Below are 20,970 nucleotides of genomic sequence, written 5' to 3' on the forward strand. Positions count from 1 at the left end.
CTAAAAGACTGCTTTGGCCAAAAGTATTGTTCTTATCATTAGAACAAACTCCACATAAAGACAAAACCCATTTCTCTCAATCATTTTTAAATCAAACATACCTGGCAGAGCATGTCAGAGAAATATCAGCTGTTTGGATACTAGATATGCATAGATTTTACTTTCTTTTTTTTAAGCACTGTCTATTATTCCAGAGAGCTGTCTAAAAAAAAGGAAAAAAGTGTTCTGTATTTTGTTCTACCGAGTCATACGTTCCCCACCGTTTTGTCACGCTGCTATGAAACAAATGACACTTTCTTTAGGATTCTACAGAATAACAGCACATTTGTTCCATAGGCAAGCACTGCAATATTAAACAACTGCCTAGATCACAACTAGGTAAAGACATACCAAATGCAGTTGTTTATGTCCAGAGTTATGCGTGAGAGCAAGATATGATCAAATATTCCCTAACAGCCTCAAACAGAGTTTTATCTACTACAAAGTCTTTTCTATGTCTGCAGGTTCCCAACTTGAAATGACAGAAGCACTGCCAAGGGAGAACAAGCAAGTCCCCAGTATCTCCAGCTGCTTTCAATTTAGTAAGCAGCAAGACAAAACACCCATTCCTTTTCCTAGGGCCACTTTTCTGTTTAAGCGTTTACTCTACCACCTGTAAAGATTCTGTCCTCACCCTGCTGAGTCTGGCACTTTGCACTAATTCAAAAGAAAAGGCAGGTGGGACAGCAGGCACCAAGACTCATATTGCACACTCAAAATTACACTTTTCTAGATAAAAAGAGAAAAATCAATTCCATATTATGACCCTTATTCCTTAGGTACTGCAGCTTGAGCTTCACTTGAGCTGGTAAGTAATTCTAGCAGGATGAAAGGCAGAAGTTTATTCATATAAGTTGAAGTCTTGGAAGTTCCACTTTATCGTTTTCTGCATGAAATAGGGGTGAAAAGTCAAAAGACTGTGTTGGCACTTGCAGAATTTTAATCGTGCTCTAGATGTTTGTTTCAATTCTAAAAGCTCAACACGAAACTGCATGTAACAAGCAGATCTGTACCTTACTCAGCTGAGCATTCAAACACCAGCATTAGAACAATTAAAACCAACCTGTCTCACAGTTCACGATTTTTTGACAACTGCCTGACACAGGTAATACTTGTGTTTGTTGGGCTTTTTTAAAGAAGGTCAATCTGATTTGCAGCAGGGACGTTCAGAGGGGTATATGGGATACGGGCTGTAGGCAGTGTTCGTGGGACACGGTGGCTTCTCATTTTAGGGCATCTAAATTCAGAATTACTCACTCAGACTGAGAGGGACAACTATCTGCTATCTGACTTACATATTAAAAATACTGAGACCAAGCTGATCACAAACAGCACCACTGTAAAGTGAAACTATCCAGACCTGCTGACACTAGGTAGGGAAAAAAAAAAAAAAAAAAAAAAAAAAAAACAACAAAGAAACACAAAGCCAGCCAGGAAAAGTAGTCCTTAAATGTCATCTGCCTAGAACTTTTGAGTTACTCATGTAACTCAGCAAACATTTCAAGCTGTTTACAAAGTTCCGGCAGCAGTTACTGTAATTACAAAAAAAAAAATAATTAAATTAATGTTTTATAAAACTCAAACTATAAAGCTTTTAGTTCCTTGTCATTGAAAGTTATTCTTCACCTCATTATAATAGTCTTATTTCAGCATTTAGCACCATTAGAATAACAAATACTGATTTTAGGGAGTTAAGAGATTAAAGGATGGTACTTAAAGCATAATTCAAAATATTACATTATACATGACACCATGAATCTGCAAATATGCTCAGTTTTATTAAGAAAAAAGTTCTTGTATGCTTCCTTGATACCGTCAAATTATTTATCCCTTGAACAAGTGAATGAAGAAAAAAACAGCATGAAATTTCCTATCATTGAAGCAAACTAATTCTGGGCCACACAAAACAGTGATAGCCATTTATTTTAGAGATTTAATATTTGACCAGCAAGGCAGCCTAACACTAATCATTTGCCACCAGTCCTTAAACTAAGTGACAAAGCCAAGAATGCCAATGTCTCCAGAAGATCTGCTCTGACAGCTACAGAAACACAAAATATTTTGTTTTCTTGACTAAAAAGTTACAGCAATCCCACAGAAACTGCAAAGGTAAGACAGGAAGAGCCCTTTAAGATCTTTACTATTCAGAATTAAAGCAAAACAGTCATCCTAGTGATAATCCCCTTTAGTGCTTCACAGTTTATGCAATAGTCAATTACTAAAGAGGATGAAAGACAGAACAATCTTTGCAAATAGGTCACTGTCTATATTTATAATGATTAAAACCAGCCTGCTACTAAAAGTAACTTTTAATAAGCATAAAAAGTAACATTAAGACCGGGCATGTATTTACTCTTAAATATATACTCTGTCTCCTGTGACTGATCAGACATAAAGTTATTTCCCATAGGTCATGTATTAGCATTGCTGAAAGCAGACTCTAATTTCTTTCTGTAACAACTTTATTCCAAAGTATTATCCTCAAAGATAACACCTAAATGTCCTGGACATGATCTCTGAACTTACCCAACTCTCTCCCTGTCTGCACACCTTCTCTCTCAAAACTTATTATTAGATTTTACCTGCAAACTCTGCCCAAGGCTGATTTCAAGACCACTTTAAATGTCTTCTACTTTTGCTTCGTCTTTTCCTGCCTGTTTAGGCATGCCTGAACATGTAATTTCTTTTTTTCTTCAGAACAATTACTGAGGTCTCTCCTTCTACTGCATATTGCTGGGACCTCCCATCTGCTCCTTTCAAGTACTATCCATATCTGCTAAAGAATTCCTCTTGCAAAATTTTCTTTTCCCCTTACAATCCCAGCATCTCTGAGTATTTTTGACCTTCCCAGGGGATCAGCACATCACACCTGACAACAGTTTCCTAAAATTTTATTGAATTGCATGGATTCTCACACCTTCAAGTGACACCATCATGCCAGTGATTCTTACACCCAGCTGTGCATTCGCTCCAGAACCATTTCATTCAGTTCCAATTCTACCAGCAGTTACTGTCTCCACCAGAGATTTAAATCTGGTTAAATTGAAACTTGTTTCCTGTCAAGCCCTACTTCCTCTAATTACCTCCAGCCTTCCTAGTCCATAAACTAACATGACTCTTACAATGCCTTATATACCACAGTTGCACCCAATAGTGGGAATTCCTTTGCATAAAACGTGAAGAATGTTCATTTCCCAGTCCTGAGGTTTCTCTTACCCAGATCCTGTGCCACATCTCCATTAGCAAATACTTCTGCTCACACTGCCACCTCTCTATCCTTCATTTCATATATCTCATCTGCTAAAAAAAAAAAAAAAAAATCTTTCTTTTATGCAGTACTTTGGAGGCTCTGGATTTTCCAGGATTTCCACAGCCAGCATGCCCATGAGCTCAAGACTGTACAGGTGCAGAACCTGCACTTCATTACTGCAAAGGAGAAGGAGGATCATCTTCTGGGAATAATGTAACCACCTCTTAGAAGAATCTCATAACAGAAGCATTCCTCTGAAAACACACTGAAGGTTGGGCTAAAGCTGAATACTATCACCTCGATATCCCCCAAAAAATTACCCACACAAAGGTATTATTGGTAAGGTCATTCTAGCTTCTAATCTTACAAATTTAAGAGAAAACACCTGTAGCTTAGAGTTTATTATAATGCAGACTGCATAAAACTGAACTCTACAGCAGGCAGGGGAGGGAGAAGCACAGTCAAGTCTTGTGAAGTGAAATCCTGTTTATGCGTGAAAGCCGGGAACTTGATGTTCTCACTACAGACTAAGAGCAATAAAAACAGCTTTCTGAGCCATTAATTTCTGCACAGCTGATTTCTACTAAACAATGCTCATTATTGAAAGAATTCTAAAAAACCGCCAGGCTGTTCCAGCGAGAAGCCTGGCACTCCGAATATTTAGACTGAGCTAACGGTGACATCAGTGCTACCACTGCTTTAATCCCCACGGCTACTAAATGTCAAACATTTTCATTGTATTTAAAGAGCTTGTGATTACGCACAATGAGATTAAGTTACAAAATAAGACGAACTGCAAGGCACAGCGAGCACCCGCGCTCTCCTTGCCCTAGACTGCAGTAATGGCAAGTTCTTCAGCAACATCAGTCAGAAACTGCCACAAGTTTTCCACAGCCCAAATCCGGCATTTTTAGCATTTATTTTTAAGCACTGTGAAAACTCCCCTCTTCAGACTTTCCATAACCCAGTGAAGTCTACAGTATGTGCATTGCTGCCCCGTTTAAATCCAAACTTATAAATTGGTTGTAGCGTTGAGTACAGTGGGGCAGGGTGGGAGAGGGGAGAAAGGTGAAAAGATTAAGTGTCACTGCACCAACAGGCACAAAGTCCAGTGAAAACTGAGCAGCAGGCCATATATTTATTATTCACAAAAGACACCCATGTAATATTAATTCCATCTACTTTAGAGAAGGAAATGCATCAAATTATATCAACACAGAAGAAGGAACTGTCCTAACATGCAATACAAATTTTAATGTGGTAAACTATTTAAAGTAGAATATACTTTCTAAGCATTCCTTAATATTCTCATAATCTGTTTGGCAATCGATTACTATGGCAGTCAACAGGCCAACACATGCTTCTAAAATAAATATCTAATTATCATTCTATCATTCCAACTGGCTCATATCAACTACACTGAGCTAGGACAGTGCTGTAAAGAAAGTGCAAGAAAGCTCATTGGTATACAATTGGTATACTCATTCATACAAAAGACATTATTGAAGAAAAGAAATTAAATTCAGCATTCCTATTTATTCCTTATCTGGGGGCAGGGGAGTGAAGTTAAAATAAAATTATCATGAAATATCCAATATTAGAGGCGTATTGTCCCATAACTAGACAAACTCTGAATTTCAAGAATGAGGCCAAGAATATAGTAGGATATTGAAAAACCAATGATTCTGAGTATTTCAATAAATATATATATATGAGCTCATACAGTTCAAGACTACATAAATCACCTAATAAATCTTCTGTCTTTAAGATCTTCCTGCACTGACTCATTCCTAAGCAGATTTGTCTTGTGTCTTATCAGTGAAGTACTGATTCACAGCTCTCAATGATTTTCAATTTCTAAAGTTAGCATCAAGTTTGACTTGAGATGCTCTGGTACTCTGAATACATGCCGCCAAGTGGAATTTAACCAAATCAGTTTTACCCAAGCAACAACAGTTTCAACAACAGTTCCACACCACAGAGTAAGAAAGTTCAAGACCAGGGAGCATTTAAAAAAAACTTAAAATAATTTAACATCTCCCTACAGAAAGATGGGGGAGGCAGATGTGAGGTGGGGGAATTATCTACATACACACACACATATATAATTATGTGTATGTACACATACATCACTGGTTTAAGAACAAACCTGGATTACAACACACTAATTAACTTGGTTACCAGTACCAGAAGTGACCTGATTAAGTCAGTTCTAATCTTTTGGTGGGGGCGGGGTAGGCCTGTTAAAAAAACAATAAAGACTGAGAGAAACTGCTTTACTAAGGACAAAGGCCATCAATGCTCAGTTTTAGCCTGAAGTAGGAGTACACCATTCCTGAGATTCTTCCATACTAATTAACAAACTCACATGTTTTGAGTTTTAATCTAGAGTAAAGTTGTGAGAAGCGGAATTGGCAGGGCTGACTCATTAAAAAAGTCTACAAATAAAATAATCAAGCCAGAAATTAAACTCCATGAAAATCTTAAGTGTAACATTTTAAAACTATTAAACCCACTCATAAATTAATTTACAGCTCTTATGCTGTCTATACACACTTAGGAAAAATTAACAGTAACTAGCACTGTTATTTCAACAAGCCAAGTAGTGAGGAGTTACAGCAGTAGGCTCCCTTCCTCTGAAAGAAAATATAACCCAAATTCAGTGTCATATCAAAACAATCTTAATAAAGAAAGAACAATAGCGTTTCTGTAACTTTCAATCACTGTATAATGTAAATGGAATTCCCAAAGCACAGTACTAGAGCTATACTCATCAACTGTTCAGATTCCAATAACAAGTCCATGCTGAGAGAAGACATTTTTACTTCATCTGAATTTATTAGCAATAAATCTCAAAACAGTAGCAAGCAATTACGGCAATAATGAGAGAAAACAAATCACATACAGGGGCCATTTTTTGGCTTACCTGTGCTTGTTCTGTGGAGCTACTACTGAGTTCATCTCCAGACTCTGAATCCTGGTGAATTTTTTCTGAGCCTTCTCCTGCTGAATCACAAGATTGTTCATGCAAAAAGCTGGTCTTCTCTATTTCCAAGAACTCTGGGCATGGGAAATGACCCATGGAGATGGTTCTAAACTGATTGGAAACCTTGGGAGATTGCAACTCGTGATTAAGTTTTCCATTGTTTTGGGTAAGGTCCAGACTCAAACCAAGAGTTTGACCAGGGGTATTGTTCGGTCCCAGATTTTGATTGGCATCTCGAACTAAGCAAGACACTTGAACTGGAGATTTTCCAAAACTAGAAAGCTCTGGTGACTTATTCACATTTTCTGTCGATCTCTGTAATCCATGTGTCAACTTCAAAGTGTTATTTGGCAGCATGCTTGCCTGCTTAACAGGTGGCATCAGTGCTTTTCGGGGTATTTCCTTCACGTACTGTGCTGGCACATAAAAGGGTTTGGAATTTTCATCTCTTTTGACCTGCCACCAATCATCATTAGTTTTTTTCACTAAGATGTATTTCTCCCCTTGCTTAATCACAATTTTCTTGTCCTTGGCCTCGTACTCATAGTCGTACTCCACTTGAATGTACAATTGTCCTGGAAGGATCTTTCCACCCTTATCAGCCATTTCTGTTTGAAAAGATTTCACCTTTTCAGGCAAAAGGTAAGCAACATTCTGTTCCAGTATTATTTTCCCGTTAATAATCAGAGCTGTAAGAGAAAAAGCGTATATGCAATAAAGTGATTGTTTAAGAGAACTACAGGAGAAAATAATTTCAAAAATAATCCTGCCTATGTCAACCTTAGACTAATTAATTGATGGAAAACTGCAGTATTTTCAGATATCTCTCCTGGTGATGAAACAGAAAAATCAGTAGAACAGCAGCCACCGATTTAACTCTCCTACTCACACAAGTCTCCTGCTATCAAATGGCTTGTTATTTCTTTTACTAAAGAAGGTTGATTGATCATCAGAGGTTTAGTGGGAGGACTGGTCTGAGTCAATCTCTTGCTCACACACAGGCTTAATTTCTTCACGAAACTGTGTTACTACACTGATTTTAATCAAAATAGTCAAAAGAAGACTATTATTCCCTTATTTTGATTCCTCTTTCAGTTCAGGACTCCCTTCAGAGTGCTCAGCATTCCTTACAGAATCCCTTCAATTTTCCTGCAATGCTACACCCCAGTCACTAGGTTCAGAATGTACTGGCAATCCCTGACCCACACGTGTTGCAGGCCCCAGAGAGCCTCCTCATCTTCTCACTGGAGCAGGAGACAACCGGGGGCTGCGTGACCCACGCTGCCTAAGGCTGCAGGTCATGTTGCCTTTTAAACAAGTGGTATAATCACTTTTTCTTATTCATTTATCTAAATTGCTACTATAACTGCAACACCCAGAATCATTTCCCAAATATTTTGGTTTCACTGGTTTAAATTCTGTATATTAAGTTTGCTCTTAAGAGAGCTTTTTGTGATATTTAACTCATAGAAAACCTGATCTAACCAAATATTTAAGGGTTAAAACTGAAAATGCAAACAAAAACCTCGACAGTAATAAAAAAGGACTATGAACCAAAACCAAAATGGATAATAAATGAAAGGATAATAATACATGAAAATTTTTAAAAGTACTTTCAGCACCTTATAATCCAGACAACTGCATCTGCACCCATGAATTACAAGTTCTCTCTATTTAATCATGTAGCATTAATGTCAGAATTCATGAGTGGATAAGCATCAGTCTTGCCAACTTACACTGAACAAAACATAGTAAATTAACATGAAAGATGTGATTTTTAATCTTGAAAAACAACGCATGAAAGTAAACATAAAGACCTCCAGCATTCACATAGAACATAGGAAAATTCAAGTAAAATGCTGCCACATTTAATCTTACAAAGATTAACAAACACATCTTTTCATTTTTAAATCCATGTTTAATGAATAAAAAAAGTTATGTAGAAACTTGTAGCTCTACAAGTTAAGACTTTATGATGAGATTTGTAGCATTTACCCTGCCACAGAGGGGAACTAATGCAATTCTATGCAGGCACACACATGCAGAGTGAACTCAGTTCCTAAACAGTACTACAGACAGAAATAACAAAAAAGAACTTCTGGGGAGAGCTAAAGCAGAAACCACTGAGAGTTCTTCAGTTTTCTTTTGCCACTTCTATTATTTGATCTGAGCCTCAAAAAAAATACATTTGCCACATAACTTAGGAGAAAAAGTAGAAGGTAAAAAGCTAAAGTATGATGCCAAGACAGAAGTGCCCATCTTTAATCTATGTCTTTCTCTCTCTTGTATCCATCATCTTTTACTTCCAGAAAGCATTTCCCACAGGTAACTAGAAAGCGACCACCACTTACAGGACTCTAAATGGAATCACAAAGCCAGATTTACAATTTTATCGAGGACTTGGCAGAAGGAATGACGGTACCACATTCAACAAAGCTGACAACAGGAACACAAAGCAGTAGAAAAGAATGCCAGGATTCTGGTGTTTACTCTCTACCATAAAATGGTACGTTGACATTCATATTATTACAGTCTATTTGCAGCCTCGGTACAAAACAACTTGCTTACCTGCTGCTCTACATAAATAGATATTTTTAAGTGCAGCTCTGCAGTTGTTTAGCAACAATAGCAGGAGGTAAACATGAACAAATTGCAGCCATTCCCACTCTGTTCCTAGTTTTGGAAGCTCTGCCATGCAAGTGTTATTTTTTTGTTGTTACTAAACCAGACTTCTTGCAACACTTCTTCAAAGTTGTTACCAACACCTTTCATGGCTTCCAGGTCATATGCCAGAAAAATGCAAGTCTTACCGAGTTGCAGTCTACCTCAAAGCTCTGCTACCTCAAAAGTTGAAATATAGAGAAACAGTGAATGGGTCCTTGCCCTTTCTCCCACACAGAAACCAAAAACAGAACATAAGCCTCCAATTTCCCACAGGGCTAACAAGTGTTTAAAAGCTTGAATTTTTCATTTCTCTTCTGTCAGTTCCAAATGATTATTAATTGAGAATGCACGCATAAAATTTTTTCAAGACAGAGAGATTCAACAAGTTGCATTTTATGTTTAAAAAACCACAAAATTTTAAGAAATACTAGTTAAATAAAACAGAACCGCTACAAAAATAGTTCTATCCACTTCTGAAGTCAGTTTTGCAGTCTCATCCCTTTCCAAAACAACAACAAAAAAAAGAAACAACAAAAATAAACAGCAGAAATTTTGTTCTTTCATCCAAGCTGCAAAATTATCAAGTCAATAGCAAACATTTGGTAATGTTGAACATACGATCAAAAAGAGACAGGCTCTGTTCTGTGTTTGGCCAGAACACCAAAGCAGTTATACAAGAGATCACATCATCAGGATCAAGAAAGGCTCTAATTCTCCTCCACAACACAGAAGAAAGAGATACCTATGGTATAGGTGGGAAATTAACCCTGTAGGTCTGCAAACAAATACCATGGCCTTGATTTAATTCAAATGCAATCATTTTTATTTTGCTTGAATTTTTTTAATGCAGCTGTTGTGTCACATGTACTCTGTGTGCAGCGCAGAGGATGGCTAATTGTAATGTCCTTTCATGAAGCTGTCTCAGAGAACACAGACTGAAGAGCCACAGAAGCCTTGATCAGACCTCCCCTATGAGGGGTTCACAGTGAAGCAGGTGTGAATGCACAATATTGACATTTGGAGTACTGACTTCATTGTGTTACTAATCAACAACTGAAGTGATATGGCTGGTCAGACCTTGTAACCTCACTGCATTTTTTTAACTTTACAATTACCTGTAATGCTGATGGCACCCAATTTAGTAAAGAAGGTTGAAGAACCCTAATTAGAGGACAATAAGTATGAAAAATCATTTACTGTAAGCTTTAATACCTCAAATACAGTCTCAATATCTGATTAAGAGGTTAATAATAACAAAAGGTCTCACTAGCAATGAAGACCTAAGAAAACTTATTCATGAACACCAAAAAACAGCCTCAAGCCTCACTTTTCTTCTAGTGAGGAAAAACCCAATCACTACAGGGTAGCTAAGGTGGGCCACATCCCCATGTGGAAACATGAACCACTTCTTTCATGGAGCATTCACGCTGTCCCGCAGGAGAGGACACGGGTGATGACACGCACGGGTGCTGCAGCCTGGCCACGTTCGGGAAGCGATAGGCGAGCAGGTCTTTCACTCGAGGCAGAGATCCCTTCGGACTCCGACTGCCGATGGAACTGTTCCCACGTCTTACTCAGCTAAGGCTGAGTAAGGCTGGCAACCCTCGGTGTTCGAGAGGTCAGCTCCTCCCTCTCCCCCAGCACTCCGCCCGCGGGCGCCGCCGCGCCCCTGCCCTGGGCGGCACAGCCCGAGCAGCTCCGCTCCTCCCGGGATGGCACAGCCCGAGCAGCTCCGCTCCTCCCGGGATGGCACAGCCCGAGCAGCTCCGCTCCTCCCGGGATGGCACAGCCCGCTCCGCACTCAGGGCCCGGGGGCAGCTCTCCCCACAGGCGGGTGCACGCGTAGCACCAGGGATTCTGCATGCAAACATTTGCCTCTAGCTAGATTTCGTGTGTCCCCACTAAACGACACCGTGTTTATCTAGACCCGATGTGACAGCTTCAGCCACCCTCAGACAGGTAGGGTTCAGAGAGCTGTAGGGCTGCTCTGAGGTGAGCCTTTCCTAGGGCAACCCAAACCCTGCAGCAGCACCCTCACCTCCCTACAGCGTCCAGTCTTAAGTGCAGAATGATGCTCACTCAATTACCTTGAAACACAAGACCGTGTTTCCTTCAAGACCATTTACGTAAGATACAGTCTTGTAAGTATGATCATATATGATATATATACAGTAGGCTCATATATTGTATTAGATATGATCACTCCTAACTTCAGCATTATCCTAGAACTCAAGACTCCCCACCAACCCCAAAAAAAAATCAAGATTTAAGCAATAAGTATTTCATACCTCTCTCTTGAGATTATCAGGTACAGAGTATTTTCTTCTAATCTTCCAGAACCAGGTAACTGACTTGAGAAATACTAAAAATACTTTGTGATATTTCTTTTATTTTCCTCTGGGGAAAAAAAAACCCTTACTCACTGGCTATGGAATTGTTACTTACTTTATAATACAAGAAGATAAGTTGTTAAAAACGCCATTATTAACTCATTGCCTTAAGTTTCTTTGTGTGACCTTGTTCACAGTGTCCTATAAAGCAGCAGCAGTTGACTTGTATAATCTTTTTCCATTTTCAGCATCAAACTTCACCCACTGCTGAAATGAACCCTTCCACAGTGCTGATACAGAAATAAACTCAATTACAGAGGCTAAATTAAGATAAATTCTTAACAGTTCAGGCCAGATGAGATACCCTGGCTACAGCTCAATAGATTCCATGGTTCTGCTTCTCCCTGGGCAGTTTTCCTAAGGGTTCAGGCTGTACTCTGCACTGCCACTGCCTGGGAGACTGGTCCTACAATAACCTTGTCAGAATCCAACCCTATTCATACCTTTCTTCCCAAGGGGCACCACTCCTTGTCGAGCACACCTGACTCCTCAGCCAGTATTTTCATGCAGACCAGCTTCACCGGTGCCTGTAAGAACCACCACCTGCAAAGTGTTCATCTAGAGCATGCAAAAGTTGTATAAAAATAGATGCAAACATGCAAATGGAAACAACATATATAACCAAAACACAGACAACTTGCAAGCTTTATGAAAACAAGCTTAGCCCTTCACTGTTTTCTCAGAGATTACTAACATACTAAGAAATCAAGCAGTACCTGGGAGGAAACTACCTTCCGGGAGCTCACACGTCCCTAAACACTAACGGCATAATAAGTAAGCATTTAATAATTCCCCGTGACTCAGATATTGAACAAGCGATGCATTTCAAACAACTGTCAGGACAACTTTCCAGCCGGGCTGCAGCACCCCGCACCTCCACGAGCTCCCTCCCGGCCCCGCTGGCTCTGTAGGCTTTTGTTAAGTTGTTGACTCCGAGGGCCGGCCACAAATAGCGCGGCACACCCGCACCGACCCGCCCGAGGTTGCCGCGCTCAAGTTCCACACAAGGGCGCCAGACCCCCCCGGCCCGCGGGGGCGCCGCGGGAAGGGCCGCGGGGCGCCGCTGCCTCCCTTTGTCTTCCCGCAGGTGAGCGAGGCCGCCCGCACACGGCGGCTCGGCGGCCCTGCCCGGCTGCCCCGGGCACGGCGGGCCCGCCCGGCACTGCCCAGGTGCGGAGCCTGCCTCCCGGCGCCGCCCGCGGAGCCGGAGCCGCTGCCCGCCGCCGGGGGCACTGCGGGGCCGGCGCCGCCCGGACCCTCGCGGGGCGCCGGGCGCGGGGGGCGCTCCCGCCGGCGCCCCGGACTGGCGAGAGGGCGGCACGCACCGGGGGCGGCACCGCGCCGGGGGCGCTGCGGCCGCCCTGCGTGGCGCCGGCCCGGGCGCGGAGGGTGCCACCGCGGGGCCACCCAGCCCTGCCCGTTCGTCCCGCCGGGGCCCCGCGCTCCTCCCCCGCTCCCCCCTCTCGCTCTTCCTCCTCCCCGCGCCGGGCCGAGCGGCGCGGCACCACCGCTCACTGCCGCCCCGGGCCCCGCTCCGCCTGCGGTCTCTCCGGTTCCCGCTCCGCTCCCGCCGCAAGCCCCGCCGAGTGTCGGCTCCGGGCACGGGCGGCGTCACCGCTCGCGGTCACGTGCCGGGGCGGGGCCGAGCGGGGGCGTGGCCTCGGGGGGGTGTGGCGGGGGCGGGGCCCCGGACCCCGAAATTGGGGATCGCACTGGGCATTCCGTCCGTCCCGCCGTCCGTCCTACTGCACCCCCCTAAACCCACCCAATGCGGCCGCTGCAGTGATACCATCATCATCTAATTCACACGCTGGTGTGAAACATCTCGGCCTTTCTGTCCCCAGTGAGAACAGCAGATGGAAAACAAAAACTGCACCCTTTCCTCGCTGCAAGTAAGGGTCGATCTCAGTGTTTAATAATGGATAACTGAAGAAATTATATTTTTTGAGCAATAAAATAAATAATAAAATAAATAATTAGTCCTTGTCTGTTACACCTTGTCGGTTGCAACTTACTTGTTGTCTCTTACTGTTAAAAGTATTTACACTTTGTTTGGGAATATTTAGGTGGCCTTCACAGCATTTTGAAATTATGAGTAATCTTATCTTTCTCCTTTAAAAAATGGTGTCCAGTTCTCTTGGTTGCAAAGATAACCTTGAAAGCATGAACTGACTGTAACTGATACAGCAGTATCTGAATGAATCTGCAAACATCCTGAAACAATGGCATGGAGACTGTGAACTGTCTGCACTCCATTAATCTAATGAAGGCTAATGCTGGCCTGACTTTTTCTTTGGTTATTTTAACACACGGAAGAAGGAAGGAGACAGTAAAATCATCAGAAGGTGGAAAGAACAGGTTTGCTGACGGAAGGAAAGGCAATGGCAAGAAACCAGATGAATTCCAGCAAGAGACAGAGAGAAACAGACTCTTATTGAGGAAAAGATAAAAAATAACATCAATAGGTGTAATTGAACATGTGGACTTATTTTCATATTGAACCTCAATTCATACTGAATTTGCACTATCGATATTTTCTTGATGTCTCATAGCAGGTGTTATATGACAAACATGTAAGACAAGTAGTAAACACTGCACATACCTTATAGTTTTGCTTCTGTGTATCTTAACCTGAATACTTTTGAGAATGTCTCCTTGACACACCAAGAATCATTTGACTCTGGGCTGTCTGTTTACAAGAAAACATTATTAAAATTCTGTTGATGTCGTGAGGCTGATACCACTGTCACACCTACTCCTTCAGCAGTTATTCACAGTCTTCAAGAACAAACTGGAGACCATCATTTCTATTGTAAGGGAAATAACATCTTGTATATGGATTTTTATTTATCATTAAAAGGCAAAAGGAACATGTAAAAGGACAGTAGTTTTGTATTCATACTTACACTTTTGTAAATTACATATACATGAAAAAGATATAGAGTAATTCAGGGTGGGGTGTTTGGCTGGATGTTTTTGTCTAGTAGGATTCTATCTGTATGTCCAGTTTTGCGGTAAAGAATAATATACTTGGGACATTTGATTATTTCTGAGCAAGCTGACTGCATTTTACCTACTGACATGCCTCAGGTATATATAAAAGCATCTCAAAAATCAGTCATAGTAACCACACTGTAATTATCCTTCCTTACTGCCAAGGCTTTACTAGAGTGCTGCAGGATATGGCATTAGTGATTCAGTCTGAGGCACTCTTCCCTCTGAGTCAATGTTGAACCAATGGCCCCACACAATATCAACATGCATAATAGAGCCAAAGGTGCCAGAAGATATGTAATTTTGAGTCCCTGCCCAAGTGCAGTCATGAAAGATTCCACATTACACATAAACTGTCCAGTCCAGGTTCCAATTTTAGCATCTGTTATGTTTTCTGCCTTTGAAGGATTTCTCCATCATTTCACTGCAGCAGAAGGAACTGGAGTTCACAACCTCTACTCACTGTGACTTTTTTCTCTTGGAGATGCAGGAGTGCTGTCATACTGACACCTCAGATGGGACTATATGTATATGTTAATTGGAAACATCCAGTACATGTATTGACCCCACAAATCTCAGATTGAAACATTGCCACCTGTAATTGCTTTGTGTAGCATATGCAAGCTATGGTAGAAATTACAGTTCATGTATCTGTTGTATTCTGAATGTTCTGTATAATAACTTCCACACAATGACATCAATCTCTGTATTTATAAACAGATTCCTTACAAAAAGTCAGAGTTTGAACTGTGCCTGTCTGTTCTGTTAGGCCAGACTGTCAAAACCTTTGTCCAAATTTAATTATGTTTGCCAAAAGGAGTTGTCCTAAAGGCAGGTAGGGTCCCACGCATTCTGTTAAAGCAATCAGCCATACAAAGGTGAAGAAGCCACATAAGAAAGTGACATTGTAAATGCTGCAATTCTGGAGAAAAAGTTGATACTTACAATCTCTCATAAAACACAAATCCATAGAAAACAATCTTCATAGTTCTGAAAATCCGGTCTTGGAAAAATCCATTTCTGGTGTTTGAATTAGACATAGAAATGTTACTTTCTTTCATTAGATTCAAAGTTCTGAAGTACCAGGGTCATATGGCTAAAAAGATGAGCTACTAATTTTGAAGGGCAAATTCCCATGTTACTTTTTTTTCTGTTCTTTTTCTTCTGATTCTGTTTCAAATCTCTGCAAGTTCAACTGTCCATTATTTTATGCCTCAGTTCAGTAATTCTAGATGTGTGTCATGTTTTAATTAATTTGAAACGCATATCTGAGAGTGCCTGTTGCTATCCTATTACTCATAGTGCCAGGACTGATGTTAGGTAACCAGCAGAAATGTGCTGCTTAAAACGTGATCAGTGTTAAACCCGGGTTGTTTATTCATTGTTTGCCACCCCTCCTCACCAAACAGACTAATCTCATTATGAACTATGTTGATTCTTTCTTTCGGAAGTGACCGAGAAAGCAAATACAAGAAGCTTTGTCACATCTAAAAGGCAGATACTGCAAATATCCACCTTGTTCATTTGATATTTCCCTGGGTTTTCATTCCTTTTTAGAGACTTTTTCTCTATTTGATCCTATAATCTCAGCAGTGATATGCACTAGAGAAACCATTCTGAATTTAGACAAATGCACTTAATTCAGCAAATAGTTCTGATATAAATAGAAAATATTTTTATTTTACTTCTAATACTGTTTAAAAATTTATTTTATTAAATGGCTCAATTTGCCTGATATAAAGCACATTACCTGTGGCATCTCCTGTCTACTCTGCTCCTACTCTCGGGTTTTGTTACAGCTTCCAGCCTCTCACCTCTATCTAAAAATACTTTTACCACCTACACATAGACATACAATCAATCCCTCCTTTCTGTTCTTTCTCAGTACTACAAAAGCACTTTTTCACAAAGTGCAGATGCTGTGGGCTTTTTGCATGAACTTGACAATTTACTCTCCATCTCCTGACTCAACTAACAGATGAGCCATTTTTATTTATATAACTGTGCATTATATGGAAAATCAATTGACAAGGGAACAACTAAAGTAAAGAACATAGAAAAAGGAACCCAGATTCCTCTGAAGTTCGGCAAAGAACTTCTTTCACCATGACACTACAAAGCAATGTTCTCTGCCTTAAGGAGGAACTTTTATCCACAGTTTAGAGAAAATTACTTGTTTTACTGTGAAAAATCAGCAAGGAATTTGTAAAATTTTTCCATTTTGCCAGCAGATTATTTTTGCAAATCGTATTAACCAGAGTGGACAGTGTCCAACACATGTTTTTTTTACTTTGCTCTGTTCATTAGCCACATGGCTTTTATGGTGTTCAGCATTTACATCTCTCTCACATCATCCAGTGGAAGCTGTGACAAAAATTCAAACATGCCTATTGTTTGTATTAGCAGTCTCAGTTTGCAAGTTAAGGACAGTTTTTTACAACTATCTGATTGTCAGCATTACTAAAGAACAAAGCGGGGTTTGTTTTGGTAAAACTGATCCTTTAATTCTACTCTTGCCAGGACCTGGCTCACTGCTTACCTGTGAAGTTAAACTGTTTATGTCTCCTTGAGCATGGTGTTCCAAACTATATCACTTCTATGTTGAGCACAAAAATATACTTCTGAGTCACAGCATGGAATTAAAGTGGAGAACAGTAGTGGATAAGTTCCTGACAGAATAGCTAAAGCTGACAGTGGTTGAAGTGGGACATTTTCTTTGTGCTACCTTGACTTAAGACCTTTGCCTAAGCTAAATCTTAGTCAGCTCTGCACAGCCAGTTGTGTCTTGATTTCATCATGATCTGAGCTACCAGGCAAAACATACAAAAGGCACAACTAATCCATTAAATAATGACATCTGTTTCCTGGCATAAAGCTATAATGAAAAATGCTGATATTCAAAAAAGCATTATGTAAATGTCCATTTATACCTTGAAAATTAAGGAGAGTCCTGCATCAGTGTCTTTCATTTCTAAATGCATTATTTTTTGTCCAGTGGAAAGGAAGGAAATATGTCTACTAACCACTGATAAGCAGAATAAAGATGTCACATAGCTGTGCAAAAAGAAAATCTAACAAAACCTTGCGTGTTAAATTTTTTTCATTTTTAAGTTCATTTTATTGTATTGCTCCAAATTCAGGCTTAAGGAAGATACAAGAGGGAGTTTCTGGTTCCCCAAATCACACAAGTTCAGAATCTGCTCCAGTGCAAGGCCCCAGCATGACTTGGTAAACAACCTGCTTGCTGATGGGTGCTCTGAAACTGGAAGCTCCAACTCATACTGCAAGTTTCTAGACCCATGCAACCCCAGAGGCTTCTCAATGTCCAGTGAAGTTCCCAGTGGGCAGTTAAAGTGAAGTTATGTGAGGTTGTCTGGTTAATATTGAATATTTTTTATGAGGAACAGCAAAAATTGATAGACTGGGTGGGGTTCACCTCAGCTTAACAGGCATAGCAAAGAGTCAGGGGAGAGGTTCATCCTGCCCAAGGTTTTTTGAGTGTCTGTTAGTGTGTATCTGCATCAAAGATAGGTGTCTAAGCTCCCTTCAGACTCAGTGGAGTTCTATTTGTTACAGTAAAAGGAGTCTGGAGAGTAATTAATCTCGTTTTAAAGTAGGCTCCCATTTCTGGTCAGAGCAATTGCAACAGACTCTAGAGTCTGTTCAGGTACTTAAACAGTGGAAATCTCTATCACTGGAATTGGTAAATGTTCAAAAAGAATTAGACACATTCATGGGGGGAAAAAAAGAGTGACTTAGATTTTAATTTTCAGCTGCCCGAAATTAATATAATCCTGCCTATCACCAGAAAAATAGACACTCGTGTTATATTTCAGTTTTTCTCTGAAACCTTTTCTTATATAGGCGTGCTATTTTCTCTGAAATGGTATTGCTTGGTCACCATGGTGTTGGTCTTGAAGAAAACTGAGCTAGAGAGCAATCCTGGTGGAAGAGATTTCACTTTAGGGATCCCAGTGATTCAGAAAAATATTTCATCTGATAACTGTGATAATCAACTTGGTAAACATTCTCACAGATGACAGTCTAAGACTGCGGCCGTGCTGGTAAACAAACTGGGCCACCCACCATGTTAAACTGTTATCATGCTCCCTGACATGTTTTTGGCACATGGTTTTGGCCAAACCAAATAAGTTCATGTTCAAGCAGTTTGAGAATTAGCACACGTCAGAGACTGTTCCCATCAGGCTTTTTGGATACGTCCACCCTGGTTTTGAGGATGGAAGAGTGTAGCTGACAGATGCTGCCAGTTCACTGTGGCCAGAGGACAGTCTTAGCCAGTTCTGTTTACTAGTGCAGACACAGCTTTAGTGTCCAGGGCTGTCTATGTGACTGGGTAACCTGCTCCCGCACAAAGTACTGTATGTGCAGGGTGGCTCTCCTATTTGAGCTGTGAATAGACCTGAGTTGGAAATTAGGAGGTGCCTTCTACCTGTAATAGAAATAATAACTAGGGTAGCCAGTGGTAGCAAGGGTAGAAAATACTCTTTTTATCATTCAGCATGGAAGAGACCCTTTTTTTTAACTCCTTGTCAACAGTAGAGTGTAGATTTTGAATGGCTTCAGAGAGAATACTAGAATCAGAAAAAATCTTAACTTATTTCAAGATGCTGTTAGATACATTTAGACAAAATATGTGATTTGGTTGCTATGTCCAAGAAAGAAGGAAGTGAAGGTCCCTGAATTCTCTAAGGCTATGCCTAAACCAACGAGATAAACAGGCCTGAGCGTCTCTCAGACAGGGAGGCCAACCAGCCCAGTCATAGAGCTCTTCCTCTTCAAAATCAGATGTTCACATCTAAACTACTTATTGGGAAGGGTCCCATTGCAGGACATATGTGGGAGACAGCAAGCTGCTCTCTGACCAAAGCCATGGGGAGGACTGCTCCAACAATTTCACAGTATAGATGATCAAGTTCCAGTACCTGTCACCATGTTTAATTGACTAGTACAGATGTCACCTTTTGTTCTTCCTTCTCTGGTTCCTCTGTTCCATTATAGCCCCTGCACCAACTCTTCTCTATTTAATTCTGCTTCATGAAGGGAAAAAAACCCAATCCTCATATCCTAATAGCTACTGCAGAGTCAGGTAGAAGGTCATGACATTTCCATGACAAGCTGTATTTCTATCTTTCATTTCTGTGTTTTGCTTCTGACAAAAAAAGTTATTTCAAGTTCCTGAGTGGGCTGGTATGAAGGAAACTATGTGCTGGCTCAGAGTTCTTAGTAATTTCAGTATATTGTAGCCATTCCCAAGGAGTCACTGGAGTTCAGAGCCCAAACCCTTTCCAATCATGTCACTCCTTCTTCAAACAGAGATATCCTCAAGAATCCAAGTCCACATTTTGTCTTATGTTTGCTTTCCTGCAAGGTTCTCTACTGGTTTTCCTTGCTCTTTGTTTGGCCAATTGTTTTCCATTGAAAATGGAAAAGAAACCCTTATAAAGTATTTCATTACTTGAAGGCTGGCGTAGCAATAATGCCATAGGTGACACAGTCAATGCTGCTGTTAGTTCTGCTGTCTCACCTGCTTCTAGGCAGAAATGAGTCATTCCAGCTTTTCACTAGAAAGGCAACCATGGGAGAAAGTGATAAAAAGGGATTGGATGGGTCTTTGTTATTTGCATGTGGTTTTTAAATAGTAAAATAGAAGATTGATTAGAAAGAATGGAATTTTTTTGTATTTTGGCTGGACCAGCATAGGTTTACCCCCCAGACTGACATGAAGGATCCCCTGGAACATTTCTGGTAGATCATAGGTTGACCTTACAGTTGCTCTGTGATAAAGAAAGGGAGAAATCAAAGACTGTGTTAGCTGTGACATTGTTTTGCACCTCTTTGCCATAGTTGTTGTCTACTGCCTTTTCCACCATTCACTGAGCTGGCACTCCCTAAAGTGTTCATGGAAACATCCTACCCTTATCAAAGTCATTAAGCCAATCCCCAAACTCTTTTTATTTTCACCAAAATCCTTGATTCATGTAATCACAGACTTCATTTGAAAAGTCAGGTTTCAATTTAATAGATGCTAAATTTTTAGAGGCTTATAGCTCTTTTGAAGGCCATAAAATAAAAGCCTGTGCAGTATATGGGCATTTTAGCCAGTTCTAATTAGCTCAGTCCCTAATTAGAAAGTCTAGAAGCCTTGTGTATACTAGGTCATGACATTACCAGTACATAATATATTCGCTCCATCCGCTGTTTTACATAACTGAGGTCATGATCTCTTCCTGCAGAGTGGGAAGAAATATGATGCAGCACCTGTCCGCCCCAATGACAGAGTGATGCTGTGTAGGATGCTGGTTTCGGTCAGGATGAAACTATGTCCTGGAAGGGAGGGGCCCCAGAGCAGTTGCAAACAGCTGAGCCAAGATAAAATCTGTTAACACCAAGGCAGATTCCCGAGGAAGTAGTGGCAGAGCTGTAAGTATCTATTAAACTACTGATAAAAGAGTCCCTAGAAGGTGCTTCCAATTATGAAATAATAGCTCCTACCTTAGGGATGAATAAACTCCAAAGCCAAATGAGAGATGTTCACTGGCTCAGAGTTTTGTTAGCATTATGTTCGCAATTAATGAAAAGGGAGGGAGAGTTCTCAGGCTTCCTGCTGAGACAAAAAAAGCAAGGGA

General features: G+C 40.7%; 1 protein-coding gene across 11 annotated transcripts in view; it reads right to left on the reverse strand.

Annotated features, from left to right (window-relative positions):
* The window catches only part of ARHGAP12 (Rho GTPase activating protein 12), a 76,085-nt gene extending 63,159 nt beyond the window's left edge, over positions 1-12,926 (reverse strand). For 3 of the 11 annotated variants that reach the window (XM_029961790.1, XM_029961787.1, XM_029961781.1), the window contains exons 1-3: positions 12,845-12,913; positions 11,773-11,872; positions 6,216-6,964 (exon numbers count right to left, since the gene is read on the reverse strand). In XM_029961790.1, the coding sequence (XP_029817650.1) occupies positions 6,216-6,881 (666 nt within the window). In that variant the 5' untranslated portion in view covers positions 6,882-6,964; positions 11,773-11,872; positions 12,845-12,913. Of the gene's footprint in view, positions 1-6,215; positions 6,968-11,772; positions 11,873-12,844 lie in introns of all 11 variants that reach the window. The other 8 variants (XM_029961791.1, XM_029961789.1, XM_029961784.1 and 5 more) reach the window with 6 other exon arrangements.
* Between the last annotated feature and the right edge of the window lie 8,044 nt (positions 12,927-20,970).

Source organism: Manacus vitellinus, unplaced genomic scaffold (genome assembly GCF_001715985.3).
Source record: "Manacus vitellinus isolate BGI_N305 unplaced genomic scaffold, ASM171598v3 scaffold_3_pilon, whole genome shotgun sequence".
NCBI lineage: Eukaryota > Metazoa > Chordata > Aves > Passeriformes > Pipridae > Manacus > Manacus vitellinus.